At 37.7% G+C, this 24,392-nt stretch overlaps 2 protein-coding genes across 6 annotated transcripts; both read right to left on the bottom strand.

Annotated features, from left to right (window-relative positions):
* Nucleotides 1-3,382: 3,382 nt before the first annotated feature.
* LOC107789296 (fe(2+) transport protein 1-like) lies at nucleotides 3,383-7,087 on the bottom strand. The gene is made up of 3 exons (XM_016611074.2): nucleotides 6,243-7,087; nucleotides 4,139-4,288; nucleotides 3,383-3,901 (listed from the first exon to the last, which is right to left on the bottom strand). Exons 1-3 carry the CDS (start codon nucleotides 6,852-6,854, stop codon nucleotides 3,596-3,598), a joined length of 1,068 nt encoding a protein of 355 aa, XP_016466560.1. The 5' UTR covers nucleotides 6,855-7,087; the 3' UTR covers nucleotides 3,383-3,595.
* A 998-nt stretch (nucleotides 7,088-8,085) lies between these two features.
* On the bottom strand, nucleotides 8,086-14,919 carry LOC107789295 (uncharacterized). 5 transcript variants are annotated; one of them, XM_016611070.2, is made up of 6 exons: nucleotides 12,103-14,919; nucleotides 11,770-11,907; nucleotides 11,370-11,573; nucleotides 11,165-11,258; nucleotides 10,474-11,081; nucleotides 8,086-9,335 (listed from the first exon to the last, which is right to left on the bottom strand). In XM_016611070.2, the coding sequence occupies exon 1, from the start codon at nucleotides 14,780-14,782 to the stop codon at nucleotides 13,130-13,132; it is 1,653 nt and encodes a 550-aa protein (XP_016466556.2). In that variant the 5' UTR covers nucleotides 14,783-14,919; the 3' UTR covers nucleotides 8,086-9,335; nucleotides 10,474-11,081; nucleotides 11,165-11,258; nucleotides 11,370-11,573; nucleotides 11,770-11,907; nucleotides 12,103-13,129. The 5 variants fall into 5 exon arrangements, with proteins under 5 accessions (XP_016466556.2, XP_016466557.2, XP_016466559.2 ...); XM_016611071.2 differs by having other exon boundaries at nucleotides 8,086-9,157; XM_016611073.2 differs by having other exon boundaries at nucleotides 8,086-8,848.
* Between the last annotated feature and the right edge of the window lie 9,473 nt (nucleotides 14,920-24,392).

The raw sequence follows: 24,392 nt of genomic DNA, 5'->3' as shown, positions 1-24,392 counted from the left end.
CCTTTTTTATCTCTTCAGCAAGGTCGAAACCTCGAGCGTGTATTTCCTCGAAGGTCTCCCTCCGAGACCGACACTTAGCAAGTTCGGCAACCCAATGTGCTTGAGTGTCAGCAGTATCTGCCGCCTCTCGTGCCTCCATCTGAGCAGCCTCGACATCAACCCGATACACGGCAATGGACTTGTCCGCCATGACTTTTGACGACTCAACCTCCGCCTTGGCCTCAGCAAGCCATGTTTCAAGCTCCTCGATCCTCTTAGCCTTAGCCGAACCCTTTTGATTGATGCTTCAAAGCTGAACATCGACCGATAATAATTTGGCCAAGATGGTTTCTTTTTTCGCAGCCAGGCGGTCGATAGTCTCCTTCCACCGATTACATTCAGCCTTGATTTGATCGACTTCTTCCCGAAGTAACCCGATCTTTTCAAACTTTTGCTGCAGCTAAGATAATGAAGGGTTAACTTCCACAGTTGAGTCAAACCCATACTCTAACAGAACGAGGCTCACCTTTTTATCTAGTTCAGCCTCTTCTTTACGAGGCTTAGCTAAATCTGCTTGGAGGTCCTTTATAGCCTCGTCCTTTTGGCTGCAAAGAAGTCGCAGGGCATCTCTCTCCCCTGAGACCTTCTGAAGCTCGACCTCACACTGGCTGAGGTCGACTCGAAACCTACTAATGGCCTGCATAGTAGGGAAAGAATACAAGTCAACTTTGGAAAAGACCGAAGAAACCAAGTACAATAAAATCATTACCCGAGAAATGAAATGTTGGGCCTCTTATAGGAGAAGAGAAGCGTCACCAATGTCGGAGGCATCATCGACTCCAGTAAAGCAATCCCGAAAAGGGTCCCCTATACTAGAGCCTTCGCCCATATCGGGGGTCTTCAATTCTCGAGCTTCCTTTAACGCCTCCTCAGAAAAGGTTGGAAGAGAAGGCAAATGACCCACTGTCATAGTCCCAAGCGAATTGCTCGGGAATCTCTGATCGAGACTCGGGGTACCGGAACCGACCCCGACCGGTACAACCGCCATCGGCTCAAAAGCTCTAGCGACCTCGATAGCTTTCGCAGATCGGATCACCAAAGCCGAGGCATCATCTTTTTCTTCTTCTTCTTCTTCTTCTTCTCTCATTCATTGGACCGAGTCCATCGAAAGAGCGATTTCCTTCCTCCTCACCCTTCGAGTTTTGGGCTTGGGGTCCTCTGACCGAGAGACAGCTTTTCGCTTCTTATATTTCCCCGGTTCCGGGACCGGGGACTTGGTTCCTTCTTCACCACTCGAAGGCCTCAAAATGGCATCCTTGGTTACACCTGCATGAAAGGAAATCGATAACTAATGGAGCATAAAAAACATTTCGAAGAACACGAGAAGTAACCCTTACCATGATTTTTGGCCTCCCATCTACCTTTTGCCAAATCACGCCAAGCATGTTCGGCATAAGAGGAAGTCGAGGCTAACTTCCGAACCCAATCCTCGAGGTCGGGTACCGCTTGTGGCATCCAAGGGGCAGTTGTATATCGGAGAAAGACATCAGATAAAATCGAAAAAAGATACGAAAAGCAACGTCTTATGAAAACCACTTACCATCGAAATTCCATTCCTCGGGGAACGACATCTTCTCTTCCGGAATGAGGTCACGGGTCCTCACCCGGATATAACGGCCCATCCAACCCCGATCCTTGTCTTCGTTGATGCTCGATATCAAAGCCTTCAATGCCCGATGATGAAGTCTGATTAGTCCTCGAAAGATTTGAGGCCGATACAATCGTATGAGATGATTCAGGAAAAAATCCAGCCCTCCGGCCTTGTTGGAGAAGAAGCGAAGTAAGGTTACTATACACCATAGAGAGGGATGAATTTAACCAAGGGTGACCTAATATCTTTTACAAAAATCAATGATCACCGGGTCGACGGGACCCAATGTGAAGGGGTAAGTGTAAACACTTAAAAACCCCTCCACATGGGTGATGACGCTCTCTTCGGGGGAGGGAATTTGCAACACAACCTCGGAACCCCAGTTGCAGTCTTTCCTCACAGCCTCGAGATAACCCTCAGTTATCGAGCACATGTACATCGATACATGCTCACATCGACCCGGAACAGATAAAGGATTCTCAACCTTAAAATCGATCTGCAGAGTACACGGGCCTGGAACATACTCATAGGTAGGCGGCTCCACCGGCGTCTTGTCGTCGGACGGCCGTGAAGAAGAAGCTTTCTCCTTCTGAGGTACAATTTTTAAAGTTTTGGCCATTGATATGAGAGAAAGAAAGGCAAAGAAAGATGAAAAGTTGATGACACCAAACGTTGGTGTAGATGACTCTGCAAGCGGCGAAATAGAGAGAAAGGGTAAGAAAATTTGGAAGAGTGAAGACGTAAAAGTGGTAAATGTTAGATGGAGGGGTTATTTATAGGCTTGCATCGTGGCAGTTCAATATCAGAGGTGGCCGACCACCATCTGACATGCATTAAATACCTTGAAAGACTAAATCGATGGGACAGCTATCACATACGTCAAGATCAAGCCCTGTGAAAATGTCAGCTTATAACCCGATCGAACCGTCGAAAATCATATCGATTCTCACCACATCCTTCCCGAGAAACGAGGGGACTATCTGTATACGGTCGAAATAGATTTCGGCCTTCCTACGTTCGATCGAGTTCGAATGATAAGCAACCGGAGTGGGATTTTGGGATGAGTGCCGAAGACAGTACAAACGAGCCTCAAGTCCGAAGGCTGATCGAGGAGTCGGCTTGATACTTTTATCGAGCCCGTGACCAAATCGATCCACAAGACATTGCTTCGAGGTCGAAAATGCGCTACGCCCACCCCGAAGGTCGAACTCAAGCCAAAACCGAGGGCTCGACGCAATAACGAGTTCGAGCTAGTATCGAGCTCACAGACAAGAGCCGTTACAACCGCACTAAGGGAGAGAATCTTGGCGGGAATCGAGGAAGAGACAATTATAAATAAAGTAGGATCCCTCTATTATAAAAGGGAGAATCCTTGTAAGCATAGAAACACCACACACACTGTAACAAAAGATCACTTCTCATATTGAAAGATATCTCCTTGTGTTTGTCTTACTTTATCTTATTCATTCTTTTTGCTCACTATTCCCATTCTCATGGTCAAGAATACACATATTTCTATCTCTCTATACGATTTGTATCAAATTGTATCACATATCCTTAGAACCATACACAAATTTAACGTTATCTGATTTTTCGGGTAAACAATATTATAAATACAGGATCTAATCAAAAGCTAGTTGGTTCGTCCAAACCCGTATCAATTTCTCTAGCTCAGCCTCTTTATTGAACCGATATATTTATTAATTGAAATTAGACAGTATCTGATTGGTCAAAAGATGTAAATTTGACACGTAGAAAGCCTTGCATGTCATTTAATTTGACCGGACAATTACAAGGTTAAGATCAGTATGGGTTCTGCATAGGTACCAAATTAAAAAAGAAAGGACGAATTTGCAATAAAATTACTCGTATGAAGTAGACATGTCATGTTTATTGACACATGGAATGTCCTAAGTTATACGATGAAATTGACATACAAATTACGTACGTACTTTAGGATAAATCTCAAGCCCATTTGGCCATTAAAGACATCCCACCAGCACCTAGAAGGACAGCAATAAAAGCTTTGATCTGTAGTTTGATGCTACCTTGTAATTTGTCACCCATGAAATCTGCAGCTAGAAGATCCACTAAAGCCATGTAAATCAAAAGGCCGGCCGATGACGCATTCAGCAATCCAACGGTTATTAGTGCCCGCGGGCTGTTTTCTTGGTAAGTTTTTGCCAATGCAATTCCAAGTGCTATGCCGAATGGAGTTGTTACTGAAAAGAAAAATGCCATTACTGCCTTTTTCAACATTTTGTATTCTGCCTGTTTATAAAAAACAACACGGGAAAAGCATCAGAAATTCTTTCACTTTTAAAATAAAATAAAAGAGGTGAACTAGTCAAGCAGCAACGACTCAGACTATCCCCTTTTTTATTGAATTATTGTCCTTGTTATCCAATCGGCAATTTTTCCTAATGTGCTATAATTTATTATTTTTGTTGTCGTTATATTATCTCTTTTATCTTATGGAAGAAGTGGAAATGTTAATTAACTAATTACCTGGAGGATGCAACCGCCAAGGCCCATTCCTTCAAACATTTGATGAAAGCAAAGGGCAGCAACGAGTCCTTTAATTGTACAAGTATTGTTTGAAGCTCCTAGAGAAAGCCCTATTACCACTGAGTGAACAATGATACCAAGCTCTAGCACCTGCAGGAAAAAAAAAAAAAAAAAAGAAATTAACTCAAATAGTCGTCCACCTAAACTTTTAAACTAAAAATTTATATACTAATAACTTTTGCTGATTAAGATTCGGATAGAGATTGCATCTCCTATTATATATTTTGACATTTGCCGTGAAGATATTCCCACATGTCATTTAATGTGAAAGTATTTAACCGAGCATTAAATCTAAAAAGTAGCTTAAAACATGTCGTGAATGTCTATCTGAGTATATAATCGTGTCCTTAAAAATAAAAGTAGAATTTTAAAATTATTTTTTTAAAATATAAGAATGTCTGTTTTTTTCTTTTAAGGAGAAACTTGAAAAGAGTGTCTTATGAATAGGACTGAAGTAATAAATGAATATCCCTCACCTACATCCTTTTCCGGCAAGTTTATCAAAGAGCGGGCCATATGCTCATCAGCAATTTAGCTTTATTCCAACATCTAAATTCTAAGTACGTACTCCGTATACTAATGTTTACCTTTCCCTATTTTATTTGAGTTTGACTCTTTCTTGTTAATATCCTCCATGCAATACTACAAATCTATCCATCCCCCTGAAAAACCTGTCTACGAAATACAGTGATCGAATCATTTTAATTTTCAGTATGAAATCATATATTATAAAGGAAAATTCCATTAGAAGTATTATAAATCACAAATATCTTGAAATTTTTGAAGAAGTCGTAGTTAAATTTAAAAAAACGTGACTCCACAAATTGTAATCGTATAAGGTGGCACCTTACATAATAGTAGTTTCATAACAGAAAGAGTTTACGCACTAGCAATTTATAATCTTTTTACTTCATCACTTAACTATAATAACAAGTTTTATACGAAACGTGATATAGTAAACTGGAGCTTAAAACAATAAACTAGTGTAAATAATTGATAAAAATTACATAGTGCTAAAAATAGGGATTTTTACACAAATAGTCAGATGGATTCATTCTTTACTTATCTTAGCCGGTATATATAAAAATTATATACTAATTACACACATAGAATACATTTGCCAACTATTTTTAGATTAAACAGTTAAGTGAGCAGCTATTTATATTAATTCTTCAAAATATATATTGCACTCTCATATGTACAACTAATTAAATCCTAAAAGTAAATTGAGTTGGAGAAAGCAACGTAAATAAGATGTATAGTTGCACTTACTAAAATGACTAGTTTGATTGCAAATAATGTTGTCATAAGGGGTTAGAATATTAGGCAGCACAGGCACATAGACCACCGTCTAAAATACTCCTTCCGTTTCAATTTAAACGAGATAGTTTGACTTGGCACGGAGTTTTAAAAAAAAAAACTTTTGAAATTTATAATCTTAAAAGTTTAAGGGGTAAAAACTTTGTGAGGCCATGATATTTGTGTGGTTATAAAAACTTCTAATTAAGGGTATAATGGATAAAATGAAGAGTTTAAAGTTAAATTATTTTCAAATTTAGAAATGTGTCATTTATTTTGGAACAGATTAAGAAGGAAAGTCCCTCATCAAATTTAAAACGGAGAGAGAAGTAGCTCATCTAATTTGAATTTGAAAGGAAGGGAGTAGGTTTTAGCTAATTTAGTAATGGTTAGAGCAGCAACCTAGCTAATAATCGGCAAGAATCTGATCATTTGCAGTTGATACTAAAAGGCATGCATGTGGCTGTATAAAAATGGATCTATCTATGAATGGTTTGGAGCAGTCAACCAGAATTAGGCAAGAATCTATTCTTTTTCAGAGCAACGACCCACTGTCAACCCTTCAAATCTTGAAGCATTTAAGTTAATATATACCGCCAGTGGAAGAAATTTCTTATACTATAAGTATGTAAATATTTTTTATGTTTTAGGTGCGTATATATAGCTTAAATATTATTTCATGTCGAATAGCTAGGAATATTATTTCAAATTACGTCACATAAATTAACCAGAAATAGAGACTAACCATTGCAATGACTCGGTAACGCAGTAGTTTTGTTCCTTGAATGTCTCCATCTTTAGAGCTTAGGGATCCGTGGTGATGAGAATGCAAATGGCCATTATTTATTGTGCCCATTTCTTGATCATGACCACCATTTTCAGGAGTGACACCATTTTTGTGCTTCTTGCTATACAAACTAGTAGCCATAGAGTCAATAGCCAACGTAATTATAGCCGATAACATAGCAACAAATCCAGTGAAAGGGAACTTATGCCAAGGATTTTCCTTCAGACAACCGGACGACAACATGTCGAAAGAATCCGGCAAGACATGCATGAAACCAGTACCAAGAATAATTCCGGCAGCAAATGCCTTAACGATAACAAAGAGGCTCCGGTCGGGGCTTAACGCCGATATTGAACGTGTGACAAGAGGCAAGCATACTCCGATCATGCTAGTTACTAAAATGGAGACTATGGCTATGATTTTTAAGGTTAAAGCTTTGGATTTGTTGTTGCATGTGTTGTGTGTTTCTGAACCACATGAGCGATCTTCTTCTGAGAAAGCTTGAGGTGTGAAAATGGAGATGAGGATGAAAAAGATGAAGATAAGCTTGAAATTTTTGGAAGAAGCCATTGATGAGCCACTGTTCTCTTTCTCTCGGTGGCTTCTTTTCTTGGTTTTAGTGAAATTTATTTTGCTTTGGTTTGAGGTAATTGTGAGTTGTGATGATATCTGGGAGATACTAACTATATAGACATAGAATTTGGTGATATCATGTGCATTGATAAAAATAGTATACTAAGGTCTTAAATGCTAAGCTGACATGTTAGTGTACAAGTTGTATTTTTCTTGTTACTTTTTAATTTATAATCAAACGACAGACATTGGGATTAAAGTTTATCAGATTGCTTGATAATCTATTCATAATTGAGCGGGTTAAGATCTAAAATCTACTAAGTAAGCCAACTGGAAACAAATTTTAGTGTTTGCCGTATATAATTAAAAGAAGTTATTTTGTCGACCTGATGAGACAGATAGATTAAACCGTGCGCCGAATTGTTGATTTGATTCCTCGTATATTGTACTAATAGCTTCTTAAGGCTAGCTACACTACACTTGTTTGTCCTCTTAGAATTGCATTATGTAGGAAAATTGAGTTCCTGATTTTATACAAGTTAGAACATGAACATTAGGTAGAGGATGGATAATAGATCTAATTTATAGCGTACGTAAGGCTGTTAAGTGCCTATATCCAAAGACAGATATATGTCAAATCTCGAAAACTACGAGCTGGTAGTAAATGCAATAGCATCAATCAATTTTGCATGGTATCATGAATCTTTCATACCCGGTGCTGGTGGAAGAACAAGATAGATAAATTACGGGAAAATGTGTACGACAAGAAATAGAAATGAATGCTCTTATATGTGCATGAATCTGCCATAGAAAATTGTGAAGAAATAATCTTCTCTACCACTTATGTATATGAATTTGTATAGAAAAAAAATGATTGACTCTTATATTTTATTTACGGATTTCTTGTATTATTTTATCACTAATCTCCTGTGTAAAGGATCATATAGCTGCAATACTATTTGTAATAGACTACAAAATGGAATCTCCCAGAATGTGCAACTTAAAAAGAGAATCTTTGGAAATAGCGTTAAATAAATAAATACTACTCCATTTAAATTTATGAGACATAATTGGCTCGACACAATTTTAATCTTTTTTAACATGCCATAAAATTCGTTTGGCAATAAGATTTTTGAAACTAATAATCTCACACGCCATTACATTTGTGTGAATATTAAAATAGAAGTTTAAAGTTAAAATTTTAAAAATATAAAATTAAAATGAGATATTTTTCTTTTTAAAACGGACTAATAAAGAAATAATATCCCATACATATATCACGATCCAAGGAATTCAAGACCGACACTTCTCGGGGTCGACTTCAAACAAATTATCTGAAGCCAATTATTTACCCAGCTCTACATTTCCACAAAGTCTACAAGCAACAAGATGAACACCCCAGAGCAAAGCATCGGGCCGAAAGGTAATGCTTCTCATCAAATGCTTTGTCATTTCTAGGTCCTCAGCCCCTTCAAACAGATCCACCAATACCATGCAGATAAAATGCTTTAGTATAGGTTTAATACCAACTCCGGCTCCATTGCACGAATGTACTTGATTCTGAATGGCCTACAACTGCCAATAGAGAAAAATTTCCAGCATAACCTTAAATAGTCGCAGAAATATATACTTATATCATACCATTCCCATGGATACCATGAGATGATATTATCGCGTTATAAGTGACTGAATTGATCCTAGATGCCTCATAAAATAAAGACATGGAATTCCAGCCTTGTCCATTTTCCATAGAGGTCGATGAGGAATGTACAATAAAGATATCCAGATGAAGAGCAACCTCAAACACCTAAATGGCATGTGCTGGCGAGGCGCTCATCCAAGGTCCTTGGATGGGTGCAAATGCATCATAGTCATTCATCACGTTGTACACTTCAATAGTCTCTCTTGCAAGGCCATTTTGAACATTAATTGTGGTCACTCTGCTTCACAAAACTACATCTTTAACAGGAATCACTTCAATAACCTCATGACTGCAATCGATAAAACCCAAGTTAGCATACATATCAATCACTGCATTCCCCAAAGTAACATCTTCCTCAATCCAATATCGCCTCAAATATAAATCCATGAAAAGATCTGCTCAAAGGAACTTTTTGGTCCTAGCAATATTAGAAGCGCAAGCTCACTAAAGCAGTAAGTCAGGTTGAATTCCCTTTAACATCATCTCCTGAAAGTAATTTAATTTAGGGCTTTATCTGGCATAATATTTTTTCTCGTATGCAGCAATTAACGAGATTCATGATATAAATTCCTTCCCACCATAGCATCAGAGACCATTTCTGCAAGTCAAAATTTGGCAACATGTTTATCAAGGCAATAGCATTAGACACAGAGACATTAAGTTCCAAATCATGCTTTATCACATAAAATGTGAATTTTCATCCTCGTCTATATCGCCAAGCTATGTACATACAGGAAGTACTGCTGCAACAGTCCATCCAATCTCATATGTTCCACCTGTGTATAAATTGAAACTAGAATTGAAGAATGGCAGAGATTTTGTGGAATGCCAACCTTTGCACGCAAAAAAATAACCTGCTCGCGTATTTAACAATGTATGAAATCAATAACACAGCCTATATTTCAAATTCTTTCTTTTTCTGGGACGTACAATTGGAGGAAGAAAACATCATATCAGTAGTCAAATTACTGGAAACATAATAGCATAGCGATGTACCTTCACCAGAATTGGAATTTGAAGCCACAACTTGTCCAATTTAATTAGTAGACAAGCAAATGAGATAAGATCTTTTCGAGATAACATGTACAGTACAGGCAATTTGTTTCAGAATACATGAAAAGTGATGCTAATGTAGAAGATTTGGAGGCTATGCTTTACAGAGGTTGATATGTGATAATGAAGCTATCCATCAGAAAATTTATAATACGTTCGCTCCTTAAATAGTTGGAAACATGGGGTCTTGTTAGTTTGATGCTCTGTTGCAAGTTGTAACCATCCAGACAAAAGTACCTTTCTTTGCTTGATGTAATTCTGGCTTTCTCGTGTTATTTCAAGTACTCCTTTTACAAGAAAAGGTACTTTCAGCATCTAACTCGAGTACAACACTCTATTTTCATTCACAAACTTCATAACAATCGCAGTCATTTTATGCCCAAAACACAGAATTGTCAAGAATAATTTCCTTCGGCAAAAACTACCTACATCATCATCTTTTTGGGGTCCTACCAAACCATCTATATGTAATCAGAGTTCTCGTACACTATGACACACTGCATATTCAAGCTACAAAAGCTTCTTCCTGAAATTGTGGGATTCATAGTTCAAGGTTCTAATAAACTTGCTCACCAACGGAAATTCAAAGTATCATCAGGGTTTGACTTTGATGAGTGGTGATTTTACCATTTATTTTAGTCTCTTTTCTTTAGTTTTTGTATCCTTTAATTGTAAGATGAGGTAATTTATGTTGCACATTGCTAGTATTTCAGGTACAATGAGTCTTGAAAAGAGTTGAAATCAAATGAAGTGGAATTGAGCAAAAAAGAGTTGAAAGTAACGCAAATGCAGTCAGTGATTCCGCATCTACGTAATTCTGTCTGCATCTGCGGAATTGCCAAAGTTCCACTGGGATCGAACCTGCTATTGAAAATCCGCTTTTGCGGAGCCGCTTCTGCAGTAGAAGTTCGCATTTGCGGAGCCGAGTCTGCGGCTACACGTCCGCTTCTGTTGAGCAGCCAGCTCCTCATTGTTGTCCTTGTCCTCGACCGGTATCTTTTCGGCTGCCCCCATTTGAAGATGGCCTTGATGCCTTTCCACATCTTTACCATGAATTTACCCTTCTTCTTATTTTTCTCCTTCTGGAAGTCTGCATGAAGATCGATGTGGGCCTTGGCCATATGCTGTCTCGAGCCTGCTAACAGAATCTGCTAACTTTTCATGAGGCAGAGTCTCAAAAGAAGTTAGCAGATTCTGTTAGCAGGCTCGAGGCAGCATATGGCAATATGGCCAAGGCCCATGTCGATCTTCAGGCAGACATCCAGAAGGAGGAGGAGAAAAATAAGAAGGGTAAATTCATGGTAAAGATGTGGGGAGACATCAAGGCCATCTTCAAATGGGGGCAGCCGAACAAGAAGATACTGTTCGAGGACAAGGACGACAGACTTCTGAGTATTTTTCTTCTCTACCTAAGGTTGAAGGTTTAGGAAATCCCACTCGGCCTTAATTATATCTTATCGAGTTGGAACCTGAAAGCAGAAAAAGGTTATCTCCAACTTGAAATTCTAAAGTTATCATGCTGAAGGCTAGCAGTATGCGGAAGATTTGGTACCTTTTCTAAGCAAAAGTGATATAATCAGCACTGCAAATTGCTTGTTCTGATAGTGAGTCTTATTTTGTTCACTCGCTTTTACCAACTAATCATCCTTCATAGGAAATAAGAAAGAGCATTAAAATGTGTGCAGAGGGAAGAAGATATCTACATTGAAAAGAAAAAACTAACATGAAGTACTGATTACAAATGCTTAAGAACTTACAAAAAAAGCTGTTTCAGGATTAATTCATGTAGTGAGTGTCAAAGCTGGGGCCTTTGTGGTCTGATCAACAGATTCAAGTCCTGGGAACTGTCCTATATCATGTCCTCCAAGTGGCTTATACTCCTCGTGCAAAACAACGGCAAACTCATGAGCAAGGTCCACCTTGTTCGAAGTAATTTGCAATCTGTAGGAAGGCCCTACAGTCTGCATTCAGAAATATATAACAAGCTTAGGAATTACCTTTCAGCCTTAAACATCATAGTAAATTCCACGGTCATACGAGTACCCCGTAAAAGAAGCAAACAAGAACAATTATTACTCTGATCTCTACTTTATCATAATTAGAGTAAGCCAATAAGCAGAGAGAGACGGTAAGAACAAGGAAGTTCAGAGGGATTACATGATCAGTAAGAGCTATGCCACTTATAGCTGCAGCTTCTAAACTTGAGCCAAGTAGCCAATCACCACATATACCAGCTCTTCCTTGAGGATCAAAGTGCATGGAATTCCAGGAGTGTTGGTTGGAAGAGCTGCACCCCTGCAAAAAATTAAAATAAACCAGTCTCATATGACTACAGATGGATAGCATGAAAGAATTTCTTGCGTTCAATTGATGCATGATTGGCTAAAGGCTGGATAGCAGAATGGTTATCTTTTTTTTTAGAAGCTAAATCATTTGGAGGAGTACAGTAGTTATGACGGATATTATTGAAAATTCAGAACCTTAGCTCACCTTTCTTTGAATTTTATACAAGATTAAGATGCAGAATGCAACATTGAGACCTCATATCTTCTTGCTTCATCACATATCACTTTGGGCCACTGAATCATTTTATCCTGATAATAATTGTTATATGTATAACTTTGAAATTTCCTAATAGGAGCTCGGAGCTGGTTTAAGGAGGACTCTTACGGCAGGAAATTTCCTTTTCATCCATCCGCCCAAGATAGTATCAACCTTCTCAGTTCCCACTTCCCGCCCAGCAATGCAGTCATTTCATCCTTATCCTCACTCAATATCAGACCTTCCCCCATATCACATGGAAGTACATCACTACCAACAGAAATGCGTACTGAGAAGTTACCCAGTAGCTTTGAAGAATCTCATTTCCTGAATAACTTAGTATCTGTCACCGATCAGTCAGACCATATCATTTGAGTGAGTCACAAGGCTAATTCTTTACAAGTTGAATTTCATTAAACGACTCCCTTCCCTGGGGGTTAAAGGCAGTTATGTTTCAGATTAATGGTTAAGGACGCGCCCGAGTCATGATTCTCGTTTTTCTACAATGCTTGTTCATAATAAACAAGATAGAGAATTCTTTCAATGACTTTTCATGGCCACAGAAGTAGGAATACATTCATTACCAGCTACACAATTTGACTCCAACTAGCAGCACTCACTTCAAAGGTCAAAAATAAATATGTGACTCAGATTGGAATGACTTTTCCATAGATTCCACAGAACAACTTCCAGCAAAGAAGAGTAATACTTCAGCCCCCGGTACTTCAAGAAATTTCTCAAACATTATCCCCTCCATGATAATGCAAAACAATACTTCAGACCCTGCTGCTTCACATAATTTCTCAAATTTTACCCTGCTATACATGGCAGTGGTTACCCATTAGGAAAATAAAGAAGCAGCTTCAGTTCATTACCAGGGGTAGCTTAGGGCAGTGAAGGTTGATTATTCTTATGTTCATCATTCTGAAAACAGATAATTAGAAACAGTCGCATAAATCAGCGGAGTCCCCAAACATTAGAAATGCCACCCTTTAGCACGCCAGTATGATTGCGAATTATGGTTTCCACGTGCAACTTTTATCTTTAGAAAAAGCTTGTATGCAATCTCTATTTTATTTGAAGCTAGTAGCTTGTTGTTTAGTTTGCTACAAATAAGCCTGCTAGGGTAAAATCCTTTCTGTAAAGCTTCCTCCATCACCAGAACAGCATTTTCAAGCTGCCCTATGTTACAAAGCCCATTGATGACATACTCATAAATTTGCATATCAGAAGAATAACCACTTTCTTGCATCTCATTCCAGATATTTAACAACATACCACATTTCCCAAACCTAGAAAGCCGCATAAGCAGCAACTTATATGCAGTCAAGGATATCCTACATCCAGCTTGTCTCGCCTTCTTATAAATCATCAAAGCTGCATGGGGTGGACCATAGCTACATAAAGGCTCAAGAAAAGAGGTTAAAGTCCCTGTTGTAACAATCATCCCCCGGCTTAACATTTCATCGAACATTTCAATGGCATCGGCTACTCTTCTAGCTTTGAGAAAAGCAGATATTAGTTTCATATATGTATCGGCATTTGGCTCACAACCCGTATTTAACATCCTCCCATAATATTTGACAGATTCATCAATTTCACCATGTGAAATAAAATTCGAAATCATTGCATTGTAGATCGCAGCATCAAGCACACACCCTTTTTCCTCCAACCCCTCAAAAATCTCAACGGATTCATCAATTCGACCAGCTCTCCCTAAACATTCAAGAAGATAACTGTAAGTCAAATTGTTTGCCTCAAATCCATCATCCACCATTTCTTTCAAGATCCTCTCAACTTCCTTAACTCTTCCAAATCTCGACCACCCACCAATGACAATATTAAAAGTTGAAACATCAAATGAGACTTTCGCTTTCATTTTCACAAGCAATGAACTCGCAGCACCTACATGAGATCTACAACATAAACACTGTAAAACAACATTAAGTGTCTCAGTATTACATTTCAACCCATAGTCCTCTAATCCACTAAACAATTCTATAGCCTTTGAAATGCGACGAGCTCGAACAAAGCTATCAACCACAATGTAAAGTGTGTCTAAATTAGGGATTATACCTCGACTCCTCATATCCTCCAACATTTCAACCATGTGTTTGAAAAACTTCCTCCTGCCCAATGCTTTAAGAATTATACAGTAAGTATGATTATCAATAGGTATTTTTTGCTGTTTGATAGCCCAATTGAAAAATGTTACCATTGATGCAGCATCTAAATTCCCTCTGTTTACTACTTTAGCAACTAAATCAACAGTTAATTCTACGTCAACAGATGTCAGTGCCTTGTCGATTGCAGTTTTGCCCTGAAGTTTCTGAAGGAAAATGCCCCGTAACTTATCTTCGGGAGTTAAAAGCTCATCCAAAACCCTAACTTCCAACTGATTGTTTTGATCAGAGGATTCTGTAGGAAAGGGCTTTTCGGTTAAAGGGGTCTGACGGATGAGTAAAAGGTCGGAGAGCTGATTCAGAACATGAGATTCGTCAAAATTACTGGAGAATGTTTCGGGAGATTGAGAATTTGGTAGTGATGAAAATGAGTGATAAAATGCAGGAATTAATGAGGAAATACTCAGACAAGTGGATCTGGAAGCGAGGAATCTTGCCAGAAGCATCGTAATTCCTTATGGGTTGTGGATTTTTGCTTCTACGAGTGATTTGAAGACAAGGTGCCCTGAGTTTCACGACGTCGTCTTTGTTCGTCGATTCCTACTTGAGCCCAAAGTGTTTCACTACAATTTGAGCGCCAAAATGGGACGGTTAAGGGGTTGGGCTTTGCTATGTATACAGGCTATAGTCCGGGTGAAGTACACAAATAGCCCATCTTAGTTTGTTATTTAGTAATTAAACAGTACTTATTTTATTTTAAAATTTTAATTTTAGGACAATTTAAAATATTTATATCTAAAAAATTTAAATTAAAAACTAAAATTCAAGATGTAAAAAAAATATTTTCTTTCATTTCAACAAAATGAGTATTTTCTTTTCATGATATAGAAAAAGTGTTTTCTTTCATTTCAACAAAATGAGTACTTTACTTTCATGTTGTAGAAATAGTACTTTCTTTTTCAGCAAAAAAAAGAGAGTATTCTTTTTAGTTATGGAGCACAAATTTTAACGTTATTTTTGCGTACAAAAGTAAAGCAACACATTAGTTTATTTGGGTTTGTGTGAATTTTTAGAAGAATAATTAAATTCTTGAAAAAAAATAGAGTTATGAAAATGTTAGATATTTTGGGGAGGGGGGAGAGCACAGGAAACATATGGACTTGGGGAAAGATGGGTAACGGGAGCATAAAAAATTATTTTTCTAAAAAATATTTTGTTAACCAAACACTAGAAAATATTTTCTGAAAAAATATTTTCACTTACCAATCAAACAAGAAAAAATAAGTGATAAATCACTCATTTTTCACGAAAAACATTTTTCTTCGTACCAAACTCACCCCAAGGACTTTGACCCGAAGTCCATAGTAAGATTTTCAAAAGGAAGCAAGTAACCAACGGATAACCACCAAAATCTACAGAGAGGGGACAAGCAAATCTACGAAACATAGGGATAATATGATTAATCAACGTGTAACAGGCACTGCTGAACCGGTAGATCATCAAACACAGCTAGGCTTAGAGCTACTTTGTGTAGCGATGAACATCATGCAATATGTCAACAACAATCAAATCGATTATCGCTATTCCAATTCAATTTTCAATTTATAGGTTCCTTTTTAGTCATAATCTTAACTACGTGTTAGTACACTATAAAATCTAAAACTAACTAGTAGATTTTACCAATACTTAGCAGCATGATCTTATGACATTGGATTATTATGATTTATGTGACCATTTAAAAGTAAGTGAAAGGTTCATTATACTTTTTCAATCTTAAGGGGAGGTTATCTGTAAATTGTACCAATTTCAGTCTTTTCCGACCTTTCAAATCTGCCCAAGAAATTTTCAATCTTCACTTTACTGCTTTGTTGATTTAGAAAGTGACAGTGGAGTTTAGGACAATACAAATACCTTTTATTCCACAGGCAAAGATACTACAACGGATAGAGTAGTATAGAAGGAAATTTTGAGAAAATAATTAAAATGGAAAAGGTCAACCGACCACGGTATAAGTGCAAGGTTGTGTAGGTTTAACTTTTTCCAAGTAAAGACAAAAGGAAACAGTTCACTAATAGAAATACATGTCATCTCTCCCAAATAATGACAAACAACACCAAGAATATTCCACCTAATCTTAATTAATTCTTAATCCCTAAAATACGCTAAGAAAGCCAAAGAAAAAGGAGAAACGGCAAGTGGCCAACCAATTGACTTTTTTTGGATGATTAGAAAGACCTCCCAAACCATTAAAATGTACTATATGATTCTATATTATGATTTAGCACTATTGATTTCTTACCTATATTTGCTTACAATCGACTTAAACATGCAATAAGACAATGTTAACAATCAACTCGTAAAATTAAAAATATTGTAATAAGATCTTATCCCAATATGAGAAGAGAGGCATTGGGAAATTAAGATAAGAGAAATTATTGAACTAGGATGTGTGATGAGTTAGTACCAAGTGAGTTGGCCAGTAGTTAGATTACTTGATAAGCAATGGTGAATAAAAGGCATCAACCAACATTTATGGAATAAACATAATTTTGGAAATATTTTCCAACAAAAAAAGAAAGATATTAGCTAGGTTAGCAGGAATACAATCTTCTATACACTACCCTACAAGCATATTCCTCCAAAATTTGAAAAATCAGTTGACCACGTATTACAGTAACATATTACGTTTAGAAGAAGAGTTTTGAAAATTGAAATCACGCATCACCTGGCTAAATGATGGTGATGCGAACACCAATTTTTTTCATATGTCTACCCTTCATAGGCGCAAAAGGAATAGAATAAACGCATTAAAGGATTTGGTGGGTAACTGGACTTTTAACCAAAATGACTTGCAAAATCAAATTCTTGATTATTATAAGAATTTATTTAAAACTGAGGATTTGCTCTCTATTCAAACACATCAGGACTCTAATACACATCAACTATCGATTTATTACATTCAAAGAATAGAGCAGCCTCTTAATCAAGAGGAGATTAAATGTGCTTTATATAGCTTTAAACCCTATAAGGCTCCAGGACCGGACGGGTTACATCCGTTCTTCTACCAAAAATATTGGTCTGATGTAGGTGAGAAAGTTAATCATTTTGTTCATGATATCTTTAGTACTAAGGTCATTCCTCATGAGCTAAACAGAACCTTCATTTGCCTTGTACCAAAAATAAAAAATCCTACAACTATTCTGCAGTATCGACCCATAAGCTTGTGTAATACAAACTATAAGATAATTACCAAGATAATAGTCAATAGACTTAAGCCAATTATTAGCAAAATAATAGGACCTACATAAACTAGTTTTCAACAAGGGAAAAGAGCTTCAGATAACGCTATAATAGTGCAGGAAACTTTGAATTACTTTGCGAAAATGAAAGGCAAGTCTCCTTCAATGCTATTAAAGCTTGACTTAGAAAAAGCATTTGACATGTTGGAATGGTCTTTTATAAGAAAGACACTACTCTATTTTAACATTCCTACATCTATGATAACCTTAATCATGTCCTACATTACCACAACATCCATTTCTATCCTAATCAATGGTTCCAGGACTCATTACTTCACACCATCAAGAGGTATTCGTCAGGGTGATCCTCTATCACCATACCTATTTATAATGTGTATGGAAATATTTTCACGTAGCATATCAATCTCTGTTGACTACCTACAATGGCAGCCAATTTGCCTATCAAAAGCTGGACCATCCCTATCACATCTTTTCTTCGTAGACGATATTATTTTATTTTCCAAAGTCACTACCAAAAGTTGTCATGCTATAATCGATGTACTGAATCACTTCACACACCACTCAGGATAAAAAAAATCAACTTTGAAAAATCAAAAAAAAAATTCTCAAAAAATTGTACTGAATCTGATCGGAAATTTGTCATTGACTCTTTCCACATTAAGGAAGGGACATCATTTGGAAAATATTTAGGGTTTCCCATGTTCCAAGCAAGACCTAAAAATGCGGACTTTCAATTTCTCCTAGATAATTTCAAAACTCTACTTGCAGGATGGAAAAATAAATTTCCTAACTATGGCAGTACGAACTACTCTTATAAAATCAACTTTGAATAATTTACCAACCATATTATGCAATATATTCATATTTCAACAAACATCATTAATAAAATAAAACAATACCAGCGTAATTTTATATGGGGTATTACTTCAACAAAAAAGAAAATGCACCTCCTTAAATGGAATGATATTACAACTTCAAAAGAAGTGGAAGGTTTGGGAATTCAAAAACTACGCCAAAAGAATTCAGCTTTGCTTGCAAGTTTAGCCTGGAGAGTCTTTAAATCGCCACAAACAGTGTGGGCAAAATTACTCATTAATAAATACCTTAATAAGTCCACAACAATAATTCACTCGAAAATCTGGAATAATATCTTACGAGGTTGGCAACACTGCTAAATGGGGATCAAATGGAGGATAGGGAAGGGTATGCACATAAACTTTTAGGATGATCAATGGATAAAGGCAGGCACAACAATTCGCTCCTTAATTCATGGACCCTTACCATCATGCCATAATAATTTTAAAATATCCTCTCTACTCAATGACACTGGTTGGAATTGGACCAAAATATCTTTCGAATTATCAGATGATATAAAACAATTAATTTTAGCTACTTACATATCAAAGTTAAAAAATAATGTAGACCAACTTTACTGGGGCTTAACACCAATGGGAAATTTTATTGTCCATTCGATGTATACAGCTTTGAAAAATCAGTTACAACAACCCATTAATACTTCGGCAAAATTCTGCTAGATATGGAAGCCTCCTATACAACCTAAAATCAAAAGCTTCATTTGGATGCTCCACCACAATAGGTTACCAACACGAAATTTTCTTAGAAAAATTAATATAATATCGGATGCCACTTGCCCTAACTGCCAACAGGAAGGCAAAAGTATCGGGCACATGTTTCTTACTTGCGCAAATACTAAGAGATACTGGCAGGAATTAGGACTCATGCAACATATTAATGCACTCATGCACTTGCCAGGCACACAACATTGGCTGTATGAGTTGATAAGCTATAAAGGTTTAAGATTACCATACAATATGAATCCGCTCACCTACTTACCAATAAATTGATGGAATATTTGGATTACACGAAATAGAAATATATATACAACATGACTCGTGATAACGTTAGTGTTAGATATACAACACAACAAGCATCTGAATTCTCATATTTGGCAGCATCTTCTCACAAAAAAAAAAAAAAACTACAACCAACCTAAAGTGGAGTCCTCCAAAGCAAAACTTTTACAAGTTAAACACAGATGGAGCACACTCAGCCATAACTGATGGCATTGGAGGGATAATTAGGAATTACAGAGCTGAATGGATATTAGGTTTCTCAGAAAATGTCCCAAGGGACACATCCATTTCTGCAGAATTATACGCATTGATTCATGGGCTCAAATTGGCATATGAGTACAATCTAGTGCCACTGGAGGTGGAGGTGGATGCAAGAGAGATTATCACAATATTACAATTTGATAATATTTCGTTTGCTAACATAATAAATGATTGCAGGTACCTCCTGGGGCAGCTAGGTAAGCCGGTAGTTCAGCATGCGTACAAAGAACAGAATAAGGTAGCGGATCAACTAGCAAAGGTAGGCCATAATTTTGGGAGCAACTATGTGCCAAGAGTTTTTGAAGCTATCCCAATTTTTGTTGAAAATGTTTTTGAAGAAGACAGGCAAGGTATAATAGCTCCACGAACAAGTCAAGGGAATGTTTTGCAAGATGCCAACTGTGCTCTCCATCAGCCGCCTTCAACTATGAACTGATGTGGTGATGATAGTTCCACTAGGAATACCATGAACAACATAAATATTAGTAGTAATCTAGTACCTTGTAATAGTATAATACTTTGTAATAGGGTGCTACCTATGCACCACCATCTCTCTCTCTCTCTCTCTCTCTCTCTCTCTCTCTCTCTCTCTCTCTCTCTCTCTCTCTCTCTCTCTCTCTATATATATATATATATATATATATATATATATATATATATATATATATATATATATATATATATATTACAGTGCTTATACACTAATTATACAACGAACGACTGAAGATCGAAGTGTGGGTAATGCAGTTCCCCTAAAATAGTCATGTTTTGTTCGATTGTATCAATATTACATGCCAAAAAATTCCTAACTGCTTCAGTTCTTAGGATGTCTGCCCAAAATATATCATTTGCAAACATCGGGGGAACTGCTAGTGTCACGCCCCGAACCTAGGAGCGAGACAAGCACCCCGTGCCTCACCTAACCTGGCGTACCAAATTGCGACTAAGAGACTCTGAACACATAATGTCATACTTTGGCCATGGGGCCACCTTGCAAGACAATCTGCGAAGTAAAATATAAAACTGAATGGAAACTAGCACTAACTAAATATCAATATAAAGCTAGGCCGACAAGGCCGTCATAGCTACTACAGCTGACAAACCACCAATTTATACAAACCCAACATACTGCACTAACCAACAGGATATGCCTGCAAGCCTCTACTGATAGATGTACTGTGATCGGAACAGGGCCCCGACCTACCCATAACATATATACAGATATACATAAGATGTACACAAAACTCTAGTCCTGGCAACTCCGAAAGACGTGGAGCTTACCGATCAGGCGGAACTCGGGAAACACCTACTGAGGAGGTCTACCCGTCTGTCTGTCTGAACCTGCACGCATGAAATGCAGCGCCCCCAAAAAGGGACGTCAGTACGAAATAATGTACCGAGTATGTAAGGCAATAAAATAACTGAAATCTGAAACTGAACTGATAATATGATAACTGAAATTAACTGGGAGTCAAAGATGATCTGGAGATATACTTACCTGCTGATACTGACTCAACTCCTTCAATATAGTAAGTAAAATAATTGTACGGCCTTATAAGGCTCGGTATATATAACTGCTCTGCCATAGTAGGCTCGCTTATAGGCGCTCGGCCATACTAGGCTATGTATCTCGACCATGCTGGGCTCGCTCATAGGCGCTCGGCCACAGTAGGCTCGGTATATAACTTTCCATCTGATCAGAGGTTGCCCAATAGGGGCCTGCCCATCGATTATAGCTCGATGGTAATGAAAATACTGTAATACTGTATATATAGGCTTGCTGCTCTCTTGACTGAAAGAAGACAATACTAAAATTGAATATAGAGTCTCGATAAGGAATAATATTGTAACTTATGAGACTAGAATAGTGTGAATAAATTCATGAATATGAACTTCTCTTTTTGTCTCATTACTAACACATGTAGCTACGAGATCATGCCAAAATGAAGGAAGGCTTAGCCTTAACATACCTTATCACAATCTTTTCAATCACCAAGTTGAACTCACCTCTTCGCACCTTAATCTACAAGAATGATAATAATACTATCGTTAAGTTACGAAAGGTACAACTATCGCACAACGAACGACAAACCTATTTTGTATTAAAACGGGCAGCATCTCCCCTATAATATGCCCTTCCTCCAACTTCAAGATAACACCAACAATACAAGGACAGAACAATAACAACATATATACATCATTTTCCAGCCCTATATACACCATCAAATACTACAAAACAGCCCAACACACCCCAATCTCTTCGTACACAAAATGACCACCGTAGTAGTGTCAAACGACCCGAAAATGTTATGACGAACGACCAGCCAACCACCCTACATTTATATGGTGTTTATAAACCCCCTTCCTCCTCCAAAACTTCACAAAATAGTAATAAAACACGCAGCCCAACAGCAACACAAAACAGTTCACAAAACAGTCCGCTACAAGTGAATAACTCGAACTCACGGCTTCCGATCACCGTCCCGTGAGTTCTTACAAGTATAGAACGACTTACCATGAATTTACAGCAGAAAAAATGGATGAAAGAGAGCAGTAAACTCACCTTATTTGTTGGATAACTCAGCTCCTATCTTGGTTCTTCAAACTCTAAGTTTTACCTCCAATTGGAACTTGAAAGGGAGAGAAAATCAATTAGGGTTTGTGGGAAATATTTGGGAGGATTCTTTGCAGAGCTTATGTCTGGTTATTATGCTCTATTTTAAGTCTAATATATGAAGAAAATAGGCCCTTAAAAGGCCTCTTTGGACGACCTGAAATGGCCCATTTTTGGGCTTTCATTTAAGCAAGTAGGTGACACACCTACTTGTCAACCTAGCAGCTTGCGCAGTATCGCAAAAATGCACATATCTCTCTACTCCGATGTCGTATTGACAAATGGTCTAATGCTTTGGAAAATAGACTCATAGATCTTTAATTTGATGGGTGGAACACACCATAACTCTAAGTATATTGGGAGAAAATTGCAGTTACATTTGACCCAAAGTTTCAGTAAAACTTATGAATGTAACTTGTGATGACTTTCATCGACTTTTGTTCCACAACTCGCTTGACTTAAAAACATAACACACGGATGTAATACGACTAATATAAATCATAACATAATCTCTTTATCATGTTAATCACCCTAGTCTCACCCCAAAGGTACATGTTATAACATTCCCAACTTGTCGACTTTCGATGAAACATTGTTTTATTTAATTGCTTTAGCTTCTGAACTGTCCAACCCTCTTTGTACTTGTTGTTCATGATCTTCAATATTTGTAACCTCAGAGGTAACATGATTAACTTACTTTATATACTTTTAAATATTATCTCATTTTTTGTCCTACATTAGTTTGCTTACGACGCATTTTTACGTACGAAAATATAGGGTGTAACATCACTCCCCCCTTGGGAACATTCGTCCTCGAATGTTTACTCTTGGAGACATTGGAAACTTTTTCCAGAGTATCCTTCGTACACTAGGTTAAAACCAACCTGCACGTAGCCAGAAACATACTATGCATGCCACACATGGCCAATCTTTATAAATAGCAGCAATTTGCCTCAAGAATGCTACAGACTTCAACCAGAACTCACATTTAGAAAACTTAGCATACAACTTACGATCACGGAGGGTTTGGAGTACCGCTCGCAGGTGGTCCGCATGCTCATCCTCTGAACGGGAATAAACCAGAATATCATCAATAAATACTATCACGAACAGATCTAAAAATGGCCGGAATAGGCTATTCATCAAGTCCATAAATACAGCGGGTGCATTAGTCAACCCGAAGGACATGACAAGGAACTCGAAGTGGCCATATCGAGTCCTGAAGGCTGTCTTCGGAATATCTTTTTCCCGAACTCTGACCTGGTGGTACCCCGACCTCAAATCAATCTTGGAAAAGCATCTAGCTCCCTACAACTGATCAAACAAGTCATCGATCCTTGGAAGTGGATACTTATTCTTAATAGTTACCTTGTTCAACTGCCTATAATCGATACACATCCTCAGCGAGCCGTCTTTCTTCCGCACAAATAGTACCGGTGCACCCAAAGGTGAGGTACTGGGCCTAATGTAACCTTTCTCCAGCAAATCTTTTAACTGCTCCTTCAACTCCTTCAATTCGGCAGGTGCCATTCTATACGGATGGACGGATATTGGTTGAGTTCCTGGAAGCAAATCGATGCTAAAATCAATCTCTCGCTCTGGAGGAATACCTGGAAGCTCATCTGGAAACACATCTGCATACTCTTTGACTATGGGAATAGACTGAAGTGTAGGTATCTCAGCATCTGCATCTCTAACTCGCACAATATGATAAATGCACCCTTTTGCGATCATTTTCCTCGCCTTCAGATAGGAAATAAACCTACCTCTGGGTGTTGGTGTATTACCTACCCATTCAAGGACTGGCTCACCCGAAAAATGAAATTTGGCTACATTTGCTCGGCAATAAACTGTGGCATAGCAAGCTGCCAACTAGTCCATGCCCATGATAGCATCAAAGTCCATCATCTCTAGCTCAACTAGGTCAGCTGAGGTCTGATGACTACAAATTGTCACCGTACAACCTCGGTAAACCCGTCTAGCAATAATCGATTCTCCGACCGGTGTAGATACCGCAAAAGGATCACTTAGTATTTCAGGCACTATACCAAACTTCCTCGCGACAAATGGGGTAATATACGATAAAGTAGATCCTGGGTCTATCAAA

The sequence above is a fragment of the Nicotiana tabacum genome, chromosome 17, assembly GCF_000715075.1.
Source record: "Nicotiana tabacum cultivar K326 chromosome 17, ASM71507v2, whole genome shotgun sequence".
NCBI classification, from domain to species: Eukaryota; Viridiplantae; Streptophyta; class Magnoliopsida; order Solanales; family Solanaceae; genus Nicotiana; species Nicotiana tabacum.
The sequence above is the reverse complement of the archived record's forward strand: the minus strand, read 5'-3'. Positions and strand labels throughout refer to the sequence as shown.